We start from the raw sequence: 20842 nt of genomic DNA, 5'->3' as shown, positions 1-20842 counted from the left end.
GCTGAGGCGCACAGGTGGCACTGGCCATGGCTACCCTCTGTGTTTGCTGACAGGGACATGGTAACACAGGTCTGAGCTCCTCCTGATCACTCTGGTTAGCTGAAACCCTGCAGCAGATTTGCATCTTATGACTATTTAAGAAAATTATCAACCATGAAAGCGTCTGGAAAGCTGCACCAAAAAAATTTCAAAGAAAACAAAGCCTGGCCAGAGGGATGGAGCCAGTGCAAGGATCCAAAAGGAAGAGCTGGAAAAGGAGGAAACAATATTTGTAGGTGTACCAGCTGGAATACTGTCTTGCTTGTTCCCCTTGCAGCTTTCCTTGTTGCTGTTCATAGGCCAAGTTTCAGGAAAGAGGCTGGTTTGCTGACTCTGCATTTGCAACCCATTGCCTGTACTTCACTTGCACCTGGGTCAACTTCATGCCTGTTTCCAAAGGCAGGTAAAAACTGAACAGAGGGGAGAAAACCCGCACCATTGGCATGTGCCCCTCTGAAAATACAGGCCAAAGAAATGGCCAAAACTAGAAAGAAACCACCCAAAGTGGGTGAGCTTCTGGATTTTATGGTATGAACTTCTATCCTTAGTATTATGCTGTGTGGCAGTGATGCTGAGCAGTGTGGGTCTGAATCGCTGACAGCATTCCTTACGGCCCCTTTCCAGAGCCAGGACGCTCTTGGCTCTGGGTCCATCTTCAGTTGCCATGGCAGGACACATCCTGCAGAATGCACTGGGCCCCAAACAGCCCCTACAATAAAAGCAGGTCACCCCTCCAGAAAAACCCAACCCTTACCCAACCTCATTCTCATCATTTCAACGTGATTATCAACGAGGCAAAATCCCCACTGAAATCAACTCTGGGAAGGAATCAGATGGCTTTCCCAAGACTGCTTCAACAGGGAGGTGATTGCAACGATGCTACTCCTCTGGCAAGCGAGTGCCAATATTTCAGCCCAACCTTTGAAACAGCAGCACCCGCCTCGCTGCTGCGGCACTGTGCCCTGGCTGCCCATGCTCTCGCGTGCATCGCGGCCCCGGCACGCTCCTCTGAAACATGAGTTGGTCCCGCCACGTGGCCTGAGCTAGCCGTGTTTCTAACAACTGAGCCTGCATGGATTGAAATGAGCTTTGTGACTGGTGCTGGAAGCCTGATTTGGGGCAGCCCGGCTTTATGTGTCGCCACTTGCAGAAAACACGGGGACCAAATGAAGTAGTTTCATTTTGTGTCAAGGAGCGCCTGCATCCCTTCCCCCAAGCCAAGTGCTGTGCAAACCCTGGAAATCCTCCCTCTCAACACTCTGTCATAGTGTAATTCTATTATAATTCCTGACATTTGAGGGGCTTCTAGCAGTATGTGCTTCAAATTAGACAAGCAATATCTTGCTTGCTGCTTTCAGATAAATAAAAAAGTGCAAAACCTGATTTTATGATGCTCTGTTCTTTGTGCTGATTTTCTTTTCAGCCTATAAATACCACCCTGTCACTCTCCCCACATGTGTGGTTATAGGTATTACATAAAAGAAGAAATTTCATGTTAGGTGCACACATGTTTAATAGACTTGTAGACTGTAGGAAATTGTCATGCAGAAGTAGAGAAGTAGAGAGTATGATGCTTTTTACATAGCTTTGCACGCTTGTGAGGACTCTTCCGACTTGCTTGGCATGAATACATTTTTATATCCAACAAAAGGCAAGGAGAAGATGTGTTTCATAACCAGGCAGACAACCCAAGCACAAAGTTGTGTGCAGATTCCGTGTGAATTTTATTTGTGTTCCCCGGTCTTTGGTCTCTTCGGGGATCTTACATATTTTGCGTTATTATCAAATATTTGCAATGATCCATATAAACAGCCTAATGTTAAAAGCTACTCCAAGTGTAACTCGACCCAGAGGAGAGATGCTTATCTGAGCTCCACAATGACAGATTTAAAAAAGATGCTGATGCAGTGTTTCTCATAAAATGAGGGGAATGCAAGAAAAATCAAAACTGCATAGATTTTTTTAACACCAGATAAAGTAGGAGCTATCGCTACATTGGCTTTAACAGAGAGTTGCCACTTGGAAAAGCTACAAATATACAAAATACCTACAAAATACCCAGCACTTGTGATCCCAGACACACCAGCCAGCAAAAGGAGGAAGGAAAGAAGAAACTGCTTAGTGAGACCAGTACTGTCAGAATCTATTTCACTGTTTGGTAATTATTATTTTTATTACTATGACAACACAGACCATAAGAGTTTTTTCTTTTACCCAAGCTAATGATAAGTGCAGATGAGACTCTTTTTTTTTTTTTTTTTTAAGCTAAAGCCATCACCTTTTACATCTGTGATATACTAAAGTGCCATCACATATGAAAGTGATGGCAACAACCAGAGTGACCTGCCCCATCTGCCTCCGGCTGCCCGGATGGGTCTGCTGCAGTGTGGCACTGGGATCATCTCTCGTTATTTATCAGGAGGCAGTTGAGAATGGCTGCACACTGGCTCAGCATTTTCCTTTAAAAAAAAAAAAAAAATCCCCTTTTTAAAGTGCTTCCAAATCTTTTACATCTCTTTTCCTTTTCTCTCTTTTCAACCCCCACCTTTTTCTTCCCCCCCTTGTGGTCCTGGAGACCACCCTGTAAGTCTACATGACATCATGAGAGAGAATTAAACGTACTTGAAAGGCCACTTCTGTTTTGGTGGGAACTTCTATGCAATTGCAAAGTGCCCATTAAAGCACAGGTTGTTTCCTAGAAGCATGTCCAAGCCAGTAGCGTGCAAACCCCTTCAGGGCTTCTAGAAAGCATTCGCTTTTGAAATGCTGAAGGAAATTCAGAGATGAAAGGATAAGTCTCCCTGGCTGTGCATTTACAGTCTATTGTCTTCCATGAAGGATAGTATCACTCCTCAGTTGTGTTATTGCAGTTAATCCACTTAAATGCTATTGGATTTTCAGATGAGCTGAATTCTTTGCATCTGCTATTAAGATGCTTTGTTTAGATGAGAAAGGGCTGGTATTTAAATCACAATGAGTTCAGGGAGATGTCAGGGTGCAGCAGGCACCTTGTGCCAATCCGCGCCGGGGAAAAGGGGGCATTTGCTCGCCGGGGCGGCGGGGAGGGAGGGAGGGAAGGATGCGGGAGGAGCCCCACCTGCCACCGCCCGGCTCCGGCCGCCGTGCCCCCGGTGGGCTGCAGGGACGGGGGGGGGGGCTCCGGGGTCGGCTGCGGCGGAGCCCCGGGGTGCAGCGGCTCCGCGGCCGCGGAGGGGAGCCCCGCGCCCGCGCATGCCGCAGCCGGGTGCCGCAGGGCGGAGGGCGCCCGCTGCTTTTATTAGTATTATTTTTTTAATTATTTTTTATTTGGGGGAGGAGGGGGGCTCTTTCCTTTGCGACGAAGGCTGCGCTGCAATAGCTGCGTAAAAAATCAGAATAATAATAAAAAAAAAAAAAAACACAACCCGCAGCCGCGCTGCCCCTCCCCTTCGGCAAACGGCGAGCTCTCCCCCCACCGCCAAAACCGAGTAATTAACGATGGGAAAAAAAAAACACCCTCAAACCCTCCGTGATCATGGCGATCTCTTCCGCCTTATATAAAAGGCAGGGGCACAAGGTGGATCCCGTAAGGTTGCAGGGCGGCTGTTGCGCAGCAGCTCCCAGCCCTCCCGGCTCCCCCGCCCCAGTGCCGCAGAGGGCCGGGGCGGCGGGCAGGCTGCCCCGCTCCCCTCTCCTCCCCTCCCCGGCCCCCCAGCCCCTCGCTGGCTTTTCTTTTTCCTTTTTTTTTTTTTTTTAATTTTCCTTTCCTTTTTTCCTTTTTTTTTTTTTTTCCCGTATGTGGGCAGAGCCCCTCTCGCCGTGCGCGCAGGGGCTGCAGCTGGCGGCACCCCCACTACTTGTTGTTTGTGGGTTTGGTGCCGGGAGTACCGGGAGGAGGGACGGGGGAGGCGCATGGCAGGGAGGGAGCCCTATATGCTGCTCCTCCGCTCAGCCACGCTCCAGACAGGCCACCGCTTCGCAGCGAGCCCGGGAATCCTCCCTCCGCCAGGAGTTGCAGTTCGTCTCCGATCCCCTTGGGATTTAAACCTTCTTGCATATATATATATATATATATATAATTTTTTTTCCTTCCTTCTCCCTCCTCCTCTTTTTTTCTCCCGTACAAAGTGGGGAAGGAGCTGCACTGAGGCAGCCCGCGAGATCTTGCAATATTGCTCCGATTTATCACTGCAATTATTCATAATTAATTACCATTTTTAACCTGCCCCCAAGCCGGGGAGGGAAGCGGGACCATTCTCAGCAAGAGAACCGTTTCCACCCGTACCAATAAAGATTTTTCTTTTTTTTTTTTTTTTTTTTTTTTTCCCTTTTTGCTAAAGGGGGAGAGGGTGGAGGTCAGCCCGGCAGGGGAAAGGGGGGGGCAAGAAGCCGGCAAATCGAGCAGCCCATCAGTCCCGGCGCTGAGCCGGAGGCCGGGGAGGCGGGCCCCAGCGCCGCCCGCCGCCAGGGGGGCGAGCCGCCCCAGCCAGGTGATGGGCGTTTCGGCTGCGCTCCGGATCGACTCCTTGGGTTTCACTTTGGTCTGATCTAAGCAAATATGCAGAAGTACCGGCTGGTCTAGTCCTAAGAGCCAAGAAGAGCGAGCGAGAGCAGCAGCAAGGAGAGCGCGGCCACGCTCCCGTAGCGAGGGGAACCTACAAACAGCGGCAGCGCCGTAATTAAAACCCCCGCCGCCCCGAGGCAAGCCCCGACCCCAAGCCTGGATGCGGAGGACCCCCGAGCCACCCCGCTGCCTTTCCCCTGAGGGATGGTACTGAATTTCTGCGCGGCAGGAGCCGGCCTGCAGCTCCTCTCCATCAGCGTTGCCTTCCCTCCGTGTCTAAAGTGCACCAGACCGCGATGAGGACCTGGGCTTGCGTTTTGCTGATAGGTTTTGGCTACCTGTCCTTCACCTTCTGCGAGGTGGGTGAGAGCGGCTCGCTGCGTGCTCGGGGCTCCCCCGGGGACACCGCAGCCGGGGCTCGGGGGGAAGCCGGCGTCGGAGGAGGGCAGGGGGGCGCAGCGGGCTGCGCACATGGCCGCGGGGCTCCGCGGGCATCTCCGCGCCCTGCCCCTGCTCCAACCCCTGCCCCTGCTTCTGCTCGAGCCCCTGCCCAGCTGAGGCCGAAAGCAAGTTGCCATTTCCCGCATGCCAACGGCGAAGTGGGAATGACCGTGCATTCCGCTCCTGAGCCGCCGGCTGCGCCTAAAAACCCCAATAATCTCCATATATACGCATGCATGGATGTGATATATTCTGTCTCCCCTGCGGTGCAGGCGGGCTGCGGTTATTTGCAAACAGAGCGGTTTCGCGGAGCCGCCCGGCAGCGGCCGCCCCCGCGGCGCACAGCGCTGCACGCAGCCGGCCGCGGGCACCGTTAGTGCCGCGGGCACAAGTGGGGTGAGGGACCCCCCGGGACACCGCTCCCCGCTTCTGAAGCTCGCCCAAAGCTGGGGGGCAGAGGCAGGGGGGCGGCCTGCCGTCGGATCGGTGCTCCCGGGGGCGCGGAGCCGCGGCTGGGGCTTGCTACAGGTGGCCCCCGGGGGGACAAGCACGGTGCTGGGCGCTGCGGGGGGGGGGGGGCGGGGGACGACGACTGTAACTTTTTGGGACCGGGGCCGTTGGGCACCGGGAGCCGCCGGTGGGATGCAGGAGCCCCTCGGGACCCCTCTCCCGGCCTGGGGGAGCCCGGCCCCGCTGTGAACTTTACGCCCGCTCGGGCAAACTTCGGCAGCAGGCTGCGCGGGCGGGTTTCCAGCGGCTGGAGAAGGGGGGCTCGGGGAAAAGCGGCGTACCCCCGGCGGGCACGGAGCCCGGTTCCCCGGCAGACCGGAGCCGTGCCGAGCCGTGGCGCAGTTCAGCGAGGGGCGCGCAACCCCCGCGGGCGCGCAAGCGGGGGCGGCGGGGCGCGCTCCGGCAGCCTGCGGAACGGAGGTGGGGAGGGGATGATTTTTTCCCCCTTGCTTCTCCCAAACGCGTCCTGCAAGCAGCCCGCACCCTCCTAAAAACCCCGACCCCTCCATCCCCATCCCCGCGGCGCCCGATCCGCGGGGCTGCGCGGTGACCCGCGGTGTGTGTGTGTGTCTTTGAAGGAGGCCGAGATCCCGCAAGAGCTGATCGAGCGGCTGGCGCACAGCGAGATCCACAGCATCCGCGACTTGCAGCGCCTCCTGGAGATTGACTCCGTAGGTAAATTAGTCCCGTCCTCCTTCCTTCCGCGCCGTCGGCCGCCGCCGCCCCGGGGGGAAGGCACCGCGGGCGGCCACGGCGCAGCGCCCCGCACGCCTCTCGCTGCTCCGGGCAGCCTCGCCTCGGGGACGAGACTCGTGCGGGGACCCGGCCTCCAGAGCCAGGCTGCCCTGGGCAGGGGAGCTTCATTTCAAAGGGAGGCGGCGGCCAAGGGGGCAAGATTGGGAATGAAAACTTCGGGGGGTTCAGGGTGGAGAGGGACCTAGTGACCCTCTGTGTTTTCAGACCTCTCCGTCTCTCAGCGGAGAAGAATTTCCTTAAGGTTTGTTGTTGCTCTCGCATTGCTCTGTTATCTTTAAACTACTGTCCTAGAGGTATTTAAAATATTTGAAACAATATTTATGAATGAAGTAATGTCTCTTCAAGCGCTGGGCTTTATTAAAAGGAAAATAAACCGTCCACGCTGATTTTAAACAGGAACCTGCGTATGAAGCTAACCCTGACAAATACACTTTTTCCAAAAGAAAACAGCGCAGGGTTATTTTCTGCATCATTAGGCATGCAAATGGGTGTAGTGAGAACGTGCAGTTCAAACAGATCATTGCAGCAGTAAATCAGACCGAGAAGCGCTGTATTACTCGGCTTCTTATCGTTTGGTTTCACTTGATGCACTTTGTTCCTGGCGATTTCTTGCCTTAGTTGAGAGGGGATAAACCCGGCACCTTTGATGTGCCCAAGGGAAACCTGCATCTTTCTGAAGAACAAACATGGAGAAAAATGAATGAGTTCTTGCTTGCGTTGGTACTAGGCCATCTCCTTTTAAACCATATGCTGTGTATTTTTGTAAAGTCAGTGCCAGGTTCAATCACCTTCATTCAGCATTGCAGGATCCTTCTAGAGTTTAACTCACTGCTTTTAGTATAATTCTGTATTAATGAGCAGAAAGGCACTAGGAAGATGTTTTACAAACATGGCTTTCAATTTTCATGTGATTAGGGAGCAAACAGTTTCTTATTACACTGAAAATGGGAATATTTCTTTCTTGCACAATACTTTACCATAGAGGCCAATTACTAATTACCAGATCTGTTGGCATTGGTTTAATATTTTTGGAGAGCAGTGCTTCATCATCACTGCAATTAAAGAAGCTTTCACAACAGGGAAGGGGTATGCAATACATATTTCCCCACAGAAGACTGTTTTGGACCAGACAAGTGCACTACTGCTAAAATCTTTTTCCCAGTGAACTCAGTGGAAGGCTTGGCTGTTGTTGCAGAAGGGCTGGATCTGAAGACCAGGATTTTAAAATACTGCATGTTTTTTCTGCACTTGATTCACTATACTGTAGCTACCAGAATACATTCTTTTTTTTCAAATACCCCAGTGTAACAAGCACATGCTTCATTTTTAAATACCACTTGCAAGGTTCACATGGCTCCATTGCAAGAGAATCAAGCAGACAAGTGAAGCAACGGCTGTAGCTAAATAAATTAGTGGAGGTAGCGGAGGAAATTTATTTCAGAAAATAATTGTTTACGTTGTGGCAAATATCATCAGAGGATGCATGACCAAAAATTGAAGAGGTCAGCCGCAAGTTTACCATTTCATTTCGCAGTTTCTGTGCAATTTGTCAGTTTAGAAACCATTAGAGAAACAAGACATACATATTTTACTATTTCAACATGAAACAGTAATGCCTTAAGACATGAACTCAAAACAATATTTAAAAATAAAATTTTCAGCCTTTCACCCTGTTCTTGCTTGTGTGAGTGCTCAGTTTCCATGCTTGCTAAGCCTCATCCGGAGCTGTGCAGGCAGGATTGGATCCTCACAGACAGTAACTACTCACTCTTTGCTATCTACATTTATGTTATCTGGGCACAGTCCTGCAGTCTTTACTGTCATGAGTAATTCTTACTAAGGGTTTATCAGAGTGACTAATCGAACATTGAAATTTCCATGTTTTCTTCAGTAAACAGGATCAGGCCTGTTTACTATATTTAATATTAGCTTGGATTAGCAAATCAAACGTTTTCTACTTGTCACTGATAAGATGATACTTCTGAAACATATTTCCTTAGGGCTGCAATTGCATTTAAGGAAGGGTTACTTCAGTGAGGGCTTGTACAGTAGATGTATTTCTGTTGAATAGCATATACTGATTTAACCCGGGGATCAGAATAAAAACACTCCACTAATTATTTTCTCCTTCATTTTAGTGCATGGTGTTGCCAGTCCTTCTGCATGCGAGTAGCCCTGTTTAAACTCAGTGGGTGGACTTGAGAATTAAGAATGATCTTGTAAGGGAAGAGCTTGCAGGATCAGGCATGCATGCAGAAAATGTCTGATATTCTTGAGTAACAAGGCAGAATCTTGTGGAAAATGAAGGAAGAACAGTCATTTTCTTTTCTGCAATGCAAAGCATATATTTTTAATTGGGAAAGTAAGTTTTGTAAGTCAGAGTGGGCAGGTTTTTCTTCTATTCTGACAGATTTGGTCGCTATATTGTAGCACAGAGATGACTGATAACCCCCTTCATAAAATTAGAAACCACACCCCCAGACCATCTGGCATATTACTTAAAGAAAAACACTACCCAACATGGAGCTTATCATTGTTTTCAGAAAAAAGAAAATCCAGGCCAATTTGTCAGAGCCCAGTGCCGCGTGTCCGATTCAAGAAGAAATCACAGTAAAGACAACATGAAAATGCTCCGTTTATATCAGAAAACAGGCTTCTACGTTAATTTGCTGCGACTGGGATCCTTAGTCAGCAATGGGGTTTCATTGGCATGACGGAGAGCAGACGCTGACCCTATTTAAAACAGAAAGCATGCACGATCCCAGGAAGTAGGCAGCTGTAGCGTGCAGAGTACAGTTTTACTACTAACAGACGAAATCACCGAAACGGGGGCACTTCCTATATTCCGCCTCTGAAAGTTCTTTTGGCTTAGCAGTGTGGTTTTTCTCATCGCGCTTCACCTCTCCCATCTGTCCTGTGGGAGGTAGAGTTCATTTCATCACCTATTATGTTTGCCTCCCGCTGGGAACAGACTTTCCCCCAGTCATCTCCCTGCGTGGGGAAACGCAGGGCTGAGTGTGTTTCATTGCATGGTTTAAGGGCATCAACCGCAGGGTCACCTTAGGCCATGTGAATTTAATGGCCTGTGATTAAGAACTAGCAGAGCAGCTTTTTGTTAGGTGGAGAAACTTCTAAATTAACAGTATGCATTCATGGAACAGTGTTAGATGTCTGCATCCCAGAGCTCAATCTATTGGAAAACCTTCTGTTGACTTTGTGGCTTTTGGTGTGGCATGTAAATTGAAGACATTACAATACCATGTGTTAACTTTCCTTGCACCTCTTAAACATTATGAGAGGCGGGCATCTGCCATGTGTGTCCTGTGTTTCCCTGAAACAGATAGAGGGAATACTCCTCCTCCTTTACAGTTGGTTGATCACATCTAGGTAAAGGGGAAAAAAAAAACACAACTAAACAAAACAGGATCTTGCAGGCTGCTACTTATATTTCCTTTAATAGATCAAAGTTGAAAACTTAATGACATCTATCTCTGCATTTGGATGTCAGAAGGGCATATTTTGCATCAGCCAGAAAGAAGATCAAACAAACAGATTGACATTGCCTTGGGCTTTCTGGCTCTAGGACCGATTTGTAAGACAGACCATTTCACTTTATTGTACCTTGCACTGAATTCCTGGAAAAAGAGATAATGAGAATTTCCTAAGCTGCTGCTGTTGGTACTAGAAGTCTTGGACCTATACTTTTTGGATGTACATCAAAGTGACATCTAGAAGGGTTTGCGTTAAGGCTGCGTACACTGGGGATTGTACCTCACACGTAAAGTTGTTTGGGAAGGAGATGGCAATGTGAAAATGTAAAATGATAAATATAAAGTAACAGTAGTCTTAGGATGCTTTCCACATGCTTTTTTTGGGAGAAGAGTAATCACATATTGGCAGGATGTCACAGGAACTCTGTGATTTATACTCCATGACCTAGTGGAAAAATGCCAATCTGGCAAAAAAGAACAATTTCAGCTACACTAATGGATTGACCAAGGCTCATTGCAAGAGTTTTTCTACCCATCATTGATATGTTGTCAGTACATAAAAGATTACAGAGAAATTTCTTGATCAGCTGCCATGAAAACATTTTTTTATTATTAAAACATTTAAAAAGAGCTGCATTCATCTGGCTCCATGCAGCGTCCTCCATCTTCACTTAGTGACAAGCAGTGTTCAATTTCTAAACTAAGAATCATCCGTTTCTAAGCTTTCTGCTCTAAGCCTCATTTTGTTTGGTGCTAAGCACCCATAAATTCCCATTTACTTTGCTAAGAGCTGAAACACCTTATCCTGCAATTTCATGTTCCTAAGTCAGTACAGTGGTGGGAAAAAATGATGCAAATTAAGACATGATTTGTTGAGGAAACCTTCTGCCAGATTGTAAATTAGGTATCAGGCTTCTTTAAAGTCAAACTAGAGAGAGCTATTTGTAATTATTGTAGCATCATTGTTCTAATGAAGTAAAATAAAGTCTTCTAGCCACACATCCAGAGACAAGTGTGGATTTCAAAACTGACTTTCTGATTTTTCAGCCCTGCTCGGGCAAGACTCCTGTTGACTTCAAGATCTCTTGAAGTGCAGTGATTTTCCCTTTGACTTCATTAGGAAGTGGAATTACTTCCAAATGCCTGTGGGGATCAAAGAAGACCAAGTGCCTTAGCATGATAGTGTTGTCTGACACCAACCATTTGCTCCATAATTCTGTTTATTATAAAAAAAACCAACAAAACAACATCAATGCTTTGGCGATAGAAATAATACAATTTGCGTTGCATAATGCATCGAGGTTTAACTGGAACGTGTTTTGCAGTCTGCCGCGCTAGCTGTGTAGATCTCTTTTTTAACCCCCACAACGAGACATGAACTTATGAAATAATATACATGCCTAAGATATGTAGTGAGACAGTGAGATACAGTATGAGCCAGAGGCCTTCTTCACCTTAGAAATCATCTTATAAGCAACACATGCTCCTCGACATGTCATTTTTCTTTATAAACATAATGATAGAGTATGGCTAATTGCAGCTGAGTTGAGCAGTTAGATATAAGCACATGGCTAAACATATTGGTTAGCTGATCATACTATTCCTTTAGTCTTACCAGTTCCTTTAAACAAGACAGCAAGAAATCAGTCATGTTAAAAGGGAACTATGCCAGCGTGTTGAATAAGGCATTAGGACCCGTGGCTCAGGCTGGCATCATTGGCAGTTTCTCTTTTCAGCGAGATGGCTGTGCCCACCAAGCACTCAGGATTAACGGCATTAGTTTTGTGTTTAATCTTTTTTAAACACCGTTTGCATGCAGACAGAGATGCTTCTTGCTCAGAGCTTAGCTGGGATCTTACACTGAGCAAAATTTCTGATGCTTTCTTTTGAGTATCACTTCATTGCCTCAAAGTGAGGGAGAGGTCGTGACTATCTGAACTTGCCAAGAAGGAGGTCAGTATTAAGGTGTTGGGTGGCTGAGTGTTAGGGAGCGGAAAAGGGCTGGAGGAAGATCAGAACGGATCCTCATTTTGCATAACACCGTTTGGGGTCAGGTGGATGGCCCGGTGCCATTGGAATGGGATGCAGGAGACCTGGCTCCGCTCCCCCGCTCAGTTGCAAACTTCCTGTGGGATCTCTGGCAAGCTTTTTTATTTACCCCACAGATGAGTTTTGTGGAGTATGGGGTACAATAAAAGCAGAAATAAAATGCATTAGTCATTGCTGCGCTACGTTACAGAACTGGGACTGCAAATAAGGCTTGCAGTCAGCTAATCTGTTAGGTTCCAAACTTTCCCCTCAAAATCAATGAGAAGCAAGCACTCAGTGTAGGAAGATGGAGCCTACTTATTTGGGTAGATAGAAACTGGATTTCACAATGACTTACTTCAGACAAGGATCTGGCCTGCTGATGAGGAAAACAGGACCAATGGGTGCTCCTGGCGCTATGTCTTGGAACTCCTGTTTCATCTTGTTTTAGCTAACTATGACAGTATTTTCCAAAGAGTGAAAATACACCTTGAGGCACAGAGCTCTTTTCAAGGTGCTGAAGATGTCACTGTCTTCTTGTTTTACCGGGCTCTGCAGGTGATTTCACAAGTTGCATGCTGTTTAGGGCAGGATTTCTTGGAGGGAAGAGGAAAAGAGCTGGTTTATTTGCAGAGTGTGCCCTTTACGATGTGTGTTTCTAATAAAGTAAAGAATAAAGCAAGTTACAGAGTCGCAGTCGACTGTGCATGCAAAGAGAACAAGAAGCAGGGAGCATGACAGTGCAGAAGACAGAGGAGTGTAGGCTGTTGGTAGCATGTAGAGAGGGTAATTGAGTACGCTGTAATAACCATTTACATTTTTTTGGTGTACATCACAGTTTTCTTTGGAACCAGCAGTGAAACCTTGAAACTCTCCAGTGACATTATAGAGGGCACTCCAAGCGGCAGAGTGCTAAAAGTCTTAGTTTTGCTTTACTGGAATCTGCATGCAGTCCTCAGTCTGCTTATATCTTCCTGATCCCTTGTTTGCAGATTGTGCTTGCCGTTTTCAGAACCCCACTGCATGGGACACGACCTGGACTGCTTCACTTAACAAAACCAAATAGTTGGAGCAGTTATTTTATTTTTTTTTTTTTAATGATAAATGAAATGCCAAGTTTTCCATCTTTGCTTTTTCTCATGGCCCTTTAACCCATGTGGTAGGCTTATTTAGGGAACAAGACAAGCCTGGATGCAGTCCCAGAGTTTGCAGTAGCTTCAGATGCCCCTCCAAAGGTTAGGATACTTCACAGGGGATTTGTTCTGCAACAGAGAGGCTAAAAGGAAACCCATGCTAGTTACTTTTTGCTTTTGATTCTGTCCTAGTACAGTCCTGAAAACTAAGCAAGAGAAAAATTACAGAGGCAGCATTGTTGCCGTTGGGTGTGTAATACCATATTTTCTACTGTAGCCTCATGCCAGAACTTCAAAAAACTTCTCAAAATAAATATTTCCTATGAAATATTATTGTTCTTATTTCTACACCTTTCCAGTAAGAAAAGCTTTACTATGCCTTTCACATAAAAATGCAACTGTTTTACTTTAGATACGGTTCTGTGTCACAGACTACGCACTGTTTCTGGGGGCTTCCAGTAAAATGGATATTAGAATTATGTTGTGCATGCTTGTACATGACATTTCATGTTTATGTCTTCCCTGCCTTATACCCTTGCAATTGCACTGATAGGAATTATGTTAGACTAAATACAGAAGGATTTGGTCTTGTGCATATGAACAGCAGTTTTATATGTATGTAACAGTACTGTAACAACATTCAGGCTAATAAAATAGCTGAAGTTTAATATTTTGTTTCCTCTTTCAGGATATGATGATGTTTCAGAAACAAACTTGAGGTCTTATAGTGTTCATTCTGCTAAACATGTGCAAGAGAATCGTCCTGTGCCCATTCGCAGAAAAAGAAGCATTGGTAAGAAACAAGCTATTTGTACTTAGGGAGTAAAAGCAGAGGGGTTGCTTTTGGTCAGCCAAGCAGGACATTTCACTGGAAAAATGTGACACACACAAAGGAAAAAAAGGCCATTTCTAGCTTCTGTCTTTCTTTCTGCACAAAACGAGCTGTTGCCTGAGAAGCTGTCTTCTGGAGGATGTCCATAGGAGACAGACAAGCACGAATTCTTTACATTCACTTTCTTGTTGCAGCATGTTAGAAAGCTAGACCTTAGTTAGAAAATGCTGCGATATTCAATGTATAATTCATAGTGTGGGGAACAACTACAGCAGTGTGCTTTAAAAAACATCAACAGTTGGTAGAGTTTTCAGTACAGAAGCTCCACAAAAGGAAACAGCTTGACTCTTTATTCAAAAGAAAAAAACAGTTTATCCCCCAAATTAAAAGCCATTGATGGAAATGCTAGGGCATTGATTTCCATCATTGTGTAGGGCACCAGGCATGTTTACAGGGAATTTTTTTCTATTTAAATACTAATGATGGTGATCCAAGAAAGTCCAAATACCAAATTAAAGAGATGCTGAGGAATTTTAGAACATGTTTTATAAGCAAAGCTTGTTCATCTGATTAGATCTGACTGTTTTACCATTCTAGTCAAAGGCAGAAAATATCCATGTTCTTATCTATTATGGGTTATTCCGAGTCAATATATTCTAACTTTAAGCTCTGGTTGTACGCAGTAGATAGCACAGCATGCTGTCAACATGGATTTGCAGTGTGAATTGGCAAGCGCGCGTGTCACATTGAATGCCTCTAGAGAACAGCGGTTCTGAAACAGTCTGCTACACTTGGCACCCTGCTCTGCAAGGTGTTGAATGCATCCCCATAAAAGTCAGTGGGAACTGGATATGCTCAATAACTTGTAGGAGTTGCCAACTATCTTGCATTATTGGATCCTTTAATTTTCTTGAGTTCATGGCACTGGGGATTGAGAATAATTTTTCAGTCTATTTAGATGACCAGAATGTACCTCTTTGAAAACCAAGCCTAGATTTTCATGTTACAGGTGCAGGCCAGGCCTGAACTTCTTGTGCTTCAGGAGTAACTGAAGAAGCGCAGGCAGCATTCCAATTCCCTGCCCCATATGACCCAAAGCTATCACTCCTTCCACTGAAAGGCAAAAAAATCCAAGCTGTCTTCAGAGAACTTAGCTCCAAGCAAGCAGTCTCTGCGATTGCTATTATTTTCTGGACTGGCTTAAATTACCAGCTTGACTTCTTAGGCAGTCCTAAGTTGAAAACGATGCCTAGTTTGGAGTTTTCATGGCAGCAATCATGCATTGCAGTGGCAGAGAGCTACATGTTTTAATGCTTATGTGGCTGAAACTGCCATCTACAAGCTCAGCTTACCTGAGACCAGCAGCAAAATTGTTTAGCTGAAAATTACACTGCAGGTTCTTCAGTCATGCTACTCTTGTCATTTTGCCTCATTCAAAAGAATAACGAATCAAATAAATCCCAACAGGTACAAAGACTTGATAACATCAATTTAGGGAAAAAAAAAAAAAAAAAAAAAAAAAAAGCTGCTGCTCTTGGGGATGGCAGATGGACCAGACTCCCTGATATGAGGATGTTAAGAGTGTGTAAGTGGAAACCCAGGACTCAGAAGTTTCAAGCTGGCGCAGGTTGTTTTCCAGCTCAGCCAATTTGGGTGTGATAAAAATATCCTCAGTGCAACTTCTGCTGTGGCATTTGCCAGGTATTGCATGTTTGTGTGATAATATATGCATGCAATGATTGCCCCAATACTGTAAAATAACAGCTGCTGTTAAGCAGTCATTATGAGGCTGTATTGGAGGATCATCTAATCGGGAGTAGCCTCTGGCTTGCTGTCACTTCTAAAGAGCCAGGCTTGCCTTATCTAGTGGTATGTGCTCCGAGCTATGTTGGGAGCCAGGCCATTGTCATCTTGCATTTTAGGGCTGGGTTTTTGGCAGTGAGTCCAGACTTTCTGTAAGGAAGCACCCACAGCATAGTGGTAGGCATACTCGGCACTGGCTTGTCAGGAAGTGGTGCGAACTGAGAGCACTGTCTTAGCCCTGGCTAAGGATGCCACTGGTAAATCGGCAGTGTAAAGTATCTGGGCACTCTGAGGTGAGAGCAGCTGTTCACCTGGAAGTGTGAATTTCTTCTGTTCGCAGAGGAGGCCATCCCAGCTGTCTGCAAAACACGGACGGTTATATACGAGATACCTCGGAGTCAGATTGATCCCACCTCGGCCAACTTCCTGATATGGCCACCTTGCGTGGAAGTGAAACGTTGCACTGGCTGCTGCAATACCAGCAGCGTGAAATGCCAGCCCTCACGGATACATCACAGAAGCGTCAAGGTGAGCAGATCGTGGCTGCAGAGCCCCAAGAGGCTCCGCCTAAGTCTAGAAACTTCAGGTATTGTGGCTGTTCTGCATGACCTGAATCTTTATTATCCATCCTCTTAGCAATAGGGTCAGATACAGTGCTCCTCTCTATTTTAAATGAGCAGAGGGCCTTTTCAAATGACATCATCATTGGAAAATCTTGGGTTTGGATTTGATTTTCACAGGATTCCCTTTAGGTTTTTCTCTTTTTGTAATTAAAATAAAGTTGATTGTGTCTTTCCCATGATCTCGCATGGTACAAATCTTAAAGTTAAGAAGATAAAATGACTCAAGGGGCATTGGACTTAAAAAAATAAATAAATCACAGTATGGAATGCTGTTTTCTTAATTAAATATTATGCAGGCTAAATTGGGCTTTTATATTTGACAACATAACACTTTTGATCTGAAAAAATGTGTTTCAAATTATCTTACCCCAGGGATAGAAGACTCAACAGCTTCATGCTGTATTTACTCATTAGACAAAATCCCTGTTGCAATTTTCCAGTAAATACTACGTGAAATATTTCTTGTGTTCATTAGGCTTCACTGTGTTCTTATTTTTATCAGTGTTTAAACAAGTAATGTTGATTTACATCAGCATGTAGGAGATTAGACTTACATTTACCATTTATGCTGCTAAACCTCTGAGTTCATGTTGCTTTGAGTATTTTAAGTGCAGAATTTGTTAAAAAACAAAACAAAACAAACACATTCTTGAACATAAAATTGCCCAGCTCAACATACTTATCTCTGTTTGGAATGGATTTCGTTGAGAAAGGTGCTGTTAACTCATGTAGTGCTGTATGTTTTAGACACAAAGAATGGCATCTGGGCCAGTTCATTGTTTTTCATACACACAGGCAGACATCTGAGAAGGACTTCTTTTTCTTTTCCTTTTTTGAACATTTGAAAAATGTTTTCACACACAAATAAGCAAGAAACTTGTCCCAAGTAATAGAGAAATCTTTGATTGTTGCAGTCCCTTGTTGCCCAGGGTCCCCAGGGGCTCCCTAAAAGCCTTGAGGTTGCAAACTCAAAAAACAAGTGGCAGCACCTTTGCAGGATGTCATTGCTGGGTCTGCTTCCTCAGCACACATAGTCTCTCACTCAGTCTGCTGATACGGTTTTAGGGCTTTTAGATTTGCATTCATTTTAATAGGGTGCAAGCTCAAAGTAGGCTCAGCTGAGCAGCTGCTTTTTGTGGTTGTGTAAATATATTGCCACCAGCAATATCAATATACGTCAGCCAGCTTTGGAGGACTTTTTTTTTTTTTTTTTTTCCAAGCTCCAAGACTGCTCCAAATAGTCATTAAGTAGAAGGGAAAGAAAAAGGACAAGAGGTCAAGCAGGAACAGGATGTTCATTGTAAAGGTTTGTAGGCTGACCCCACTGTCACACCAGAAATCTCTGAACAGAATCCATATTTATGCCCTCCAGAGTCAGATCCTCTTGTAGCTTTGATATAATTAATGGTTTTATGAGCTTTTTTTGCCAATCCGACATTCAGAGCTCAATGTCTGCTCATGCCATTAAGTAGCTGGCCCAAAGTGAGGGTCTCTGGAAAGGTAGGGGGAGCAGTTTTGGAGAGCCTTCTCAGCTGTTCCTGCAATGCGGTTGGAAAGCTGTCTTGTATTTTCCCCTGATGTCAGACTGTATAAAAGCCCTCTTTTGATTAAACATTGAAAAGGCTTTCCCCACTTCCTCTTCATTGACAAGGTAGTGAGATCATAGCTGGCCCATTCACACTAGAAAAATGTTCACCCAGAAAGGTCAGTAAGTGGGTTTGCATCATCTAACAGGCTAAAGCAAAGGGTGTTTTCTTTGTCTCACTGAGGGCCACTGTAGTCAAGGTTAAGAGACAGCCGTGGCAGTGTGGGAGGAGCACTGGAGGGGCTTGTATGGGGCATTCCTTTCTTGGGGACGTGACTCAAAGGCTACAGGGTTTGGGAATGTCCTCATTTTGCCTTTACTGAGCCTTGGTTAGGTGCCCAGTGTACTGTTAATGGGTTTGTGGAACTGGAGCTGTAGGGAGGCTCCAAGCCAGGGGCGTTGGTGACATGGCTTCCCCGAAACTGGTCCTCTTAAGGTTTCCCCTTCGTGGGGTAGATGAGTGAAAGAGAGGCTTCTCCTGCACTGTAACGGATGTGGAAGCACAGCCCTCCTGGTCCTAAAGAAATCTCTATTCAGTAAGCTGTACCCATAGAATGTTGCAAAAATGTGATTGAAATGAAGTGTCTGGTTGGGAGTTACACTTCAATAGGAAGGAGGGAGGGCATTGCGTTACTGTCTTTCTGATAGAGGGATGGTGACAAGGATTGGTGAGGAGGGTCATTGGTGTCTGTTACAGATCCATTTCTTCTGCTGTCTGCAAAAGCGTTTCAGTAACATCTGCAGATTCTGATGCTTCTGCACAGTGAGATCAAGTATTTACCAAGTACTAGACCTTAATTTATTCGTGGGGTTCTGAACTGAGTCTTCCCAGGAGATTTTTTTATAATGTTCAGCATGATGTTCTTCACGTTTTTGGTCAGGGCAGCAGAAAACAGTTAATATTACAAAGCAAATCCTGCCTATACTCCTAATATTGAATAGTGAAGCTGAGTATTAGTGTTGATTGCAGCAAGGCTTGTTTCCAAACTAAGAAATGAGCTAAATCACCTCAGCTCTGCCTTCTGCTTGGCCTTGGGCCATAGCCATACGTGCTTTTTTTGCCATTTCTGAATATTCAGTGTTGAGCTGATTTGGAAGAATTTAACCTAGTTCCTACAGTAAATTAATATGAGAGAAAGACCAAGAGAAAAGGAGCCAGAAGGGAGGGAACACAGGAACTGCTCCTGGGTTGTTGTTTGGAAGTAGAGAGGTTTTCAAGAGACAGACAAAACCACAGCAAATCAGTGTGAGCTGTTCAGCAGAGCTGCCCAACACCTGAAAAGGTTAAGAAGGCCTTGTAGAGTGAACTATGTATGTAGGTAAAATGGCTGTATGCAGGTTTAAGAACATTTTTCCTCAGTGACTCTTTCTATCAGTAGGATAAGCAGCACTTTGATTTAGCTGTGACCTAAATGAAGATTACTGCCAGCACACAAACGGACCGGCAGGCAGGTCCAGCTGACAGGTATCAAAGGTCAGTTTGGGAATGGGAGAAACAAGGGAAACCCTGTTCCAGGTGAGATGAAGACTGAAAACGGGAGAGGTGCCCTCAGAGCATGAGGAGAGCTCTGCTATCCAAGTCATTTGCCAAAAGACAAGGCCTGGCTGCTCTGTCCTAGGGTGCTTGGACATGGAGACCTGCCATGACTGTACCCTGCTGAGGGGGCAGTGGGGCTGCTGCAGGACCCCCAGGCTCTGTCCCCGGGCCCGAGGCTGTGTGCCCTGGCTGAAGCATGGCCACCGCACCATAGGAGGTGGCTTCCCCCTCACTGCCCTCTGGAGGCCTTCCCAGCATGGCCCGTGGTGGCCTCTGCCTCTTGCACCATTGGGACTGCATTTATGAGCACACCCGCTGCTGTGACAGGGCTGCCCCTGCCTCAGGCACTGCCAGGGCCTTTTCTTATCCCAGCAGCAGTGACAGCACCTTGCATCCCTGGCTCCGTGCATGGAAAGCTGTCCCAACCCCACCCTACATAACTGTGCACAGGGCTTCCCTTAGGGATTTTGCTGGAGGAGTGCCCTGTGAATATCTTTAATTGGGTTTTTAGCATGGGTGGCAGCCAGGCTCTGAGGCGGATGGCCTCCCTGCTGCTTCCCGTCCCTCCTGTGCTGGGGAGGCGCACACAGCTGGCACAGTGTCTCCTGGAAGGCACTGTGCCCATCCTGCTGTCCTTGGAGCGGCGGCTCTGGTCCCACAAAATGCACAGTGACTTGCCAGGATCCCTGCTCAGTCCTTCTGGTGCCTTTGTGCTCTGTAGACCTGCGTCTTGCTTGCAGACCTGAGGGCTGTAAAGATCACAGTTGTGAGGTGAGGGTAGGTTTTCCCCCCATCATGTCAGAACACACCTGCTTTAATATGGGAGAAATAACTAATCCCAAGAATCATCCTCATTCAGCCATTGTTTTGGTTTTATTTCCCATCATTTATTTAGCCGTCAGCCACATGAGTTTCACTGCTTACTGTGTTACAAGGAATTTTCTGTATTGAGACTCATCTTGCAAGTTCCTGCCCTTGATAAATTCTGGCTTTGTGCTAGAGGTGTTCTGTATGCTTTTTCTTACAGTGTTGCTTTCCACCTGCTGCTACTTCCAGATATTGTCTTTCATGAAGGAGCGCTATGTGTTCCCATGATGTTCCATGAGACCAAATATTTTTCTGGCCATCTCAAAGAGTTTGGTAATAATACTCATGATAGTAACTGCACAAGATAAACACCAGGAACAAAAATGTAAAGAAGAAAAAAGATGCTAACGGAAGGCCAAATCCCATGCTATTAGCATAGCCATCCCTGTTTATAGCCACTGAAAATCTGACCTGCAACCTTTATCGTTTTAGATTAGCATTAATTACAGATCCTGTTTGGCAGCAGGTGCTAGGAGATGACACAAGCACAGCAATTTAACTCTATTGTGTGCTGTTTCAGTTTGAATGTTTACAACATACTGAAAAACGTCATTCCTTTAACTTGTGTAGCATGAAACAAGGGAGTGAGATGTATGCTGGATTGTATATTAACTACAGCACAGTAAAAAAAACAAAAAAAAACAAAAAAAACTT

The 20842-nt window shown here is 46.1% G+C and overlaps 1 protein-coding gene across 10 annotated transcripts in view; it reads left to right on the top strand.

Annotated features, from left to right (window-relative positions):
- Positions 1 to 3913: 3913 nt before the first annotated feature.
- The window catches only part of PDGFA (platelet derived growth factor subunit A), a 34402-nt gene continuing 17473 nt past the window's right edge, over positions 3914 to 20842 (top strand). For 2 of the 10 annotated variants that reach the window (XR_011803464.1, XM_027468879.3), the window contains exons 1-4: positions 3937 to 4941; positions 6112 to 6208; positions 13630 to 13734; positions 15917 to 16104. Coding sequence is in view for 6 of the 10 variants with exons in the window: in XM_027468879.3 (XP_027324680.1) it covers positions 4879 to 4941; positions 6112 to 6208; positions 13630 to 13734; positions 15917 to 16104 (453 nt within the window). In the remaining 4 variants the exon portion in view is untranslated. Of the gene's footprint in view, positions 4942 to 6111; positions 6209 to 13629; positions 13735 to 15916; positions 16105 to 20842 lie in introns of all 10 variants that reach the window. The other 8 variants (XR_003500641.3, XM_027468884.3, XM_038186790.2 and 5 more) reach the window with 8 other exon arrangements.

Source organism: Anas platyrhynchos, chromosome 15 (genome assembly GCF_047663525.1).
Source record: "Anas platyrhynchos isolate ZD024472 breed Pekin duck chromosome 15, IASCAAS_PekinDuck_T2T, whole genome shotgun sequence".
NCBI classification, from domain to species: domain Eukaryota; kingdom Metazoa; phylum Chordata; class Aves; order Anseriformes; family Anatidae; genus Anas; species Anas platyrhynchos.
The sequence above is the reverse complement of the archived record's forward strand: the minus strand, read 5'-3'. Positions and strand labels throughout refer to the sequence as shown.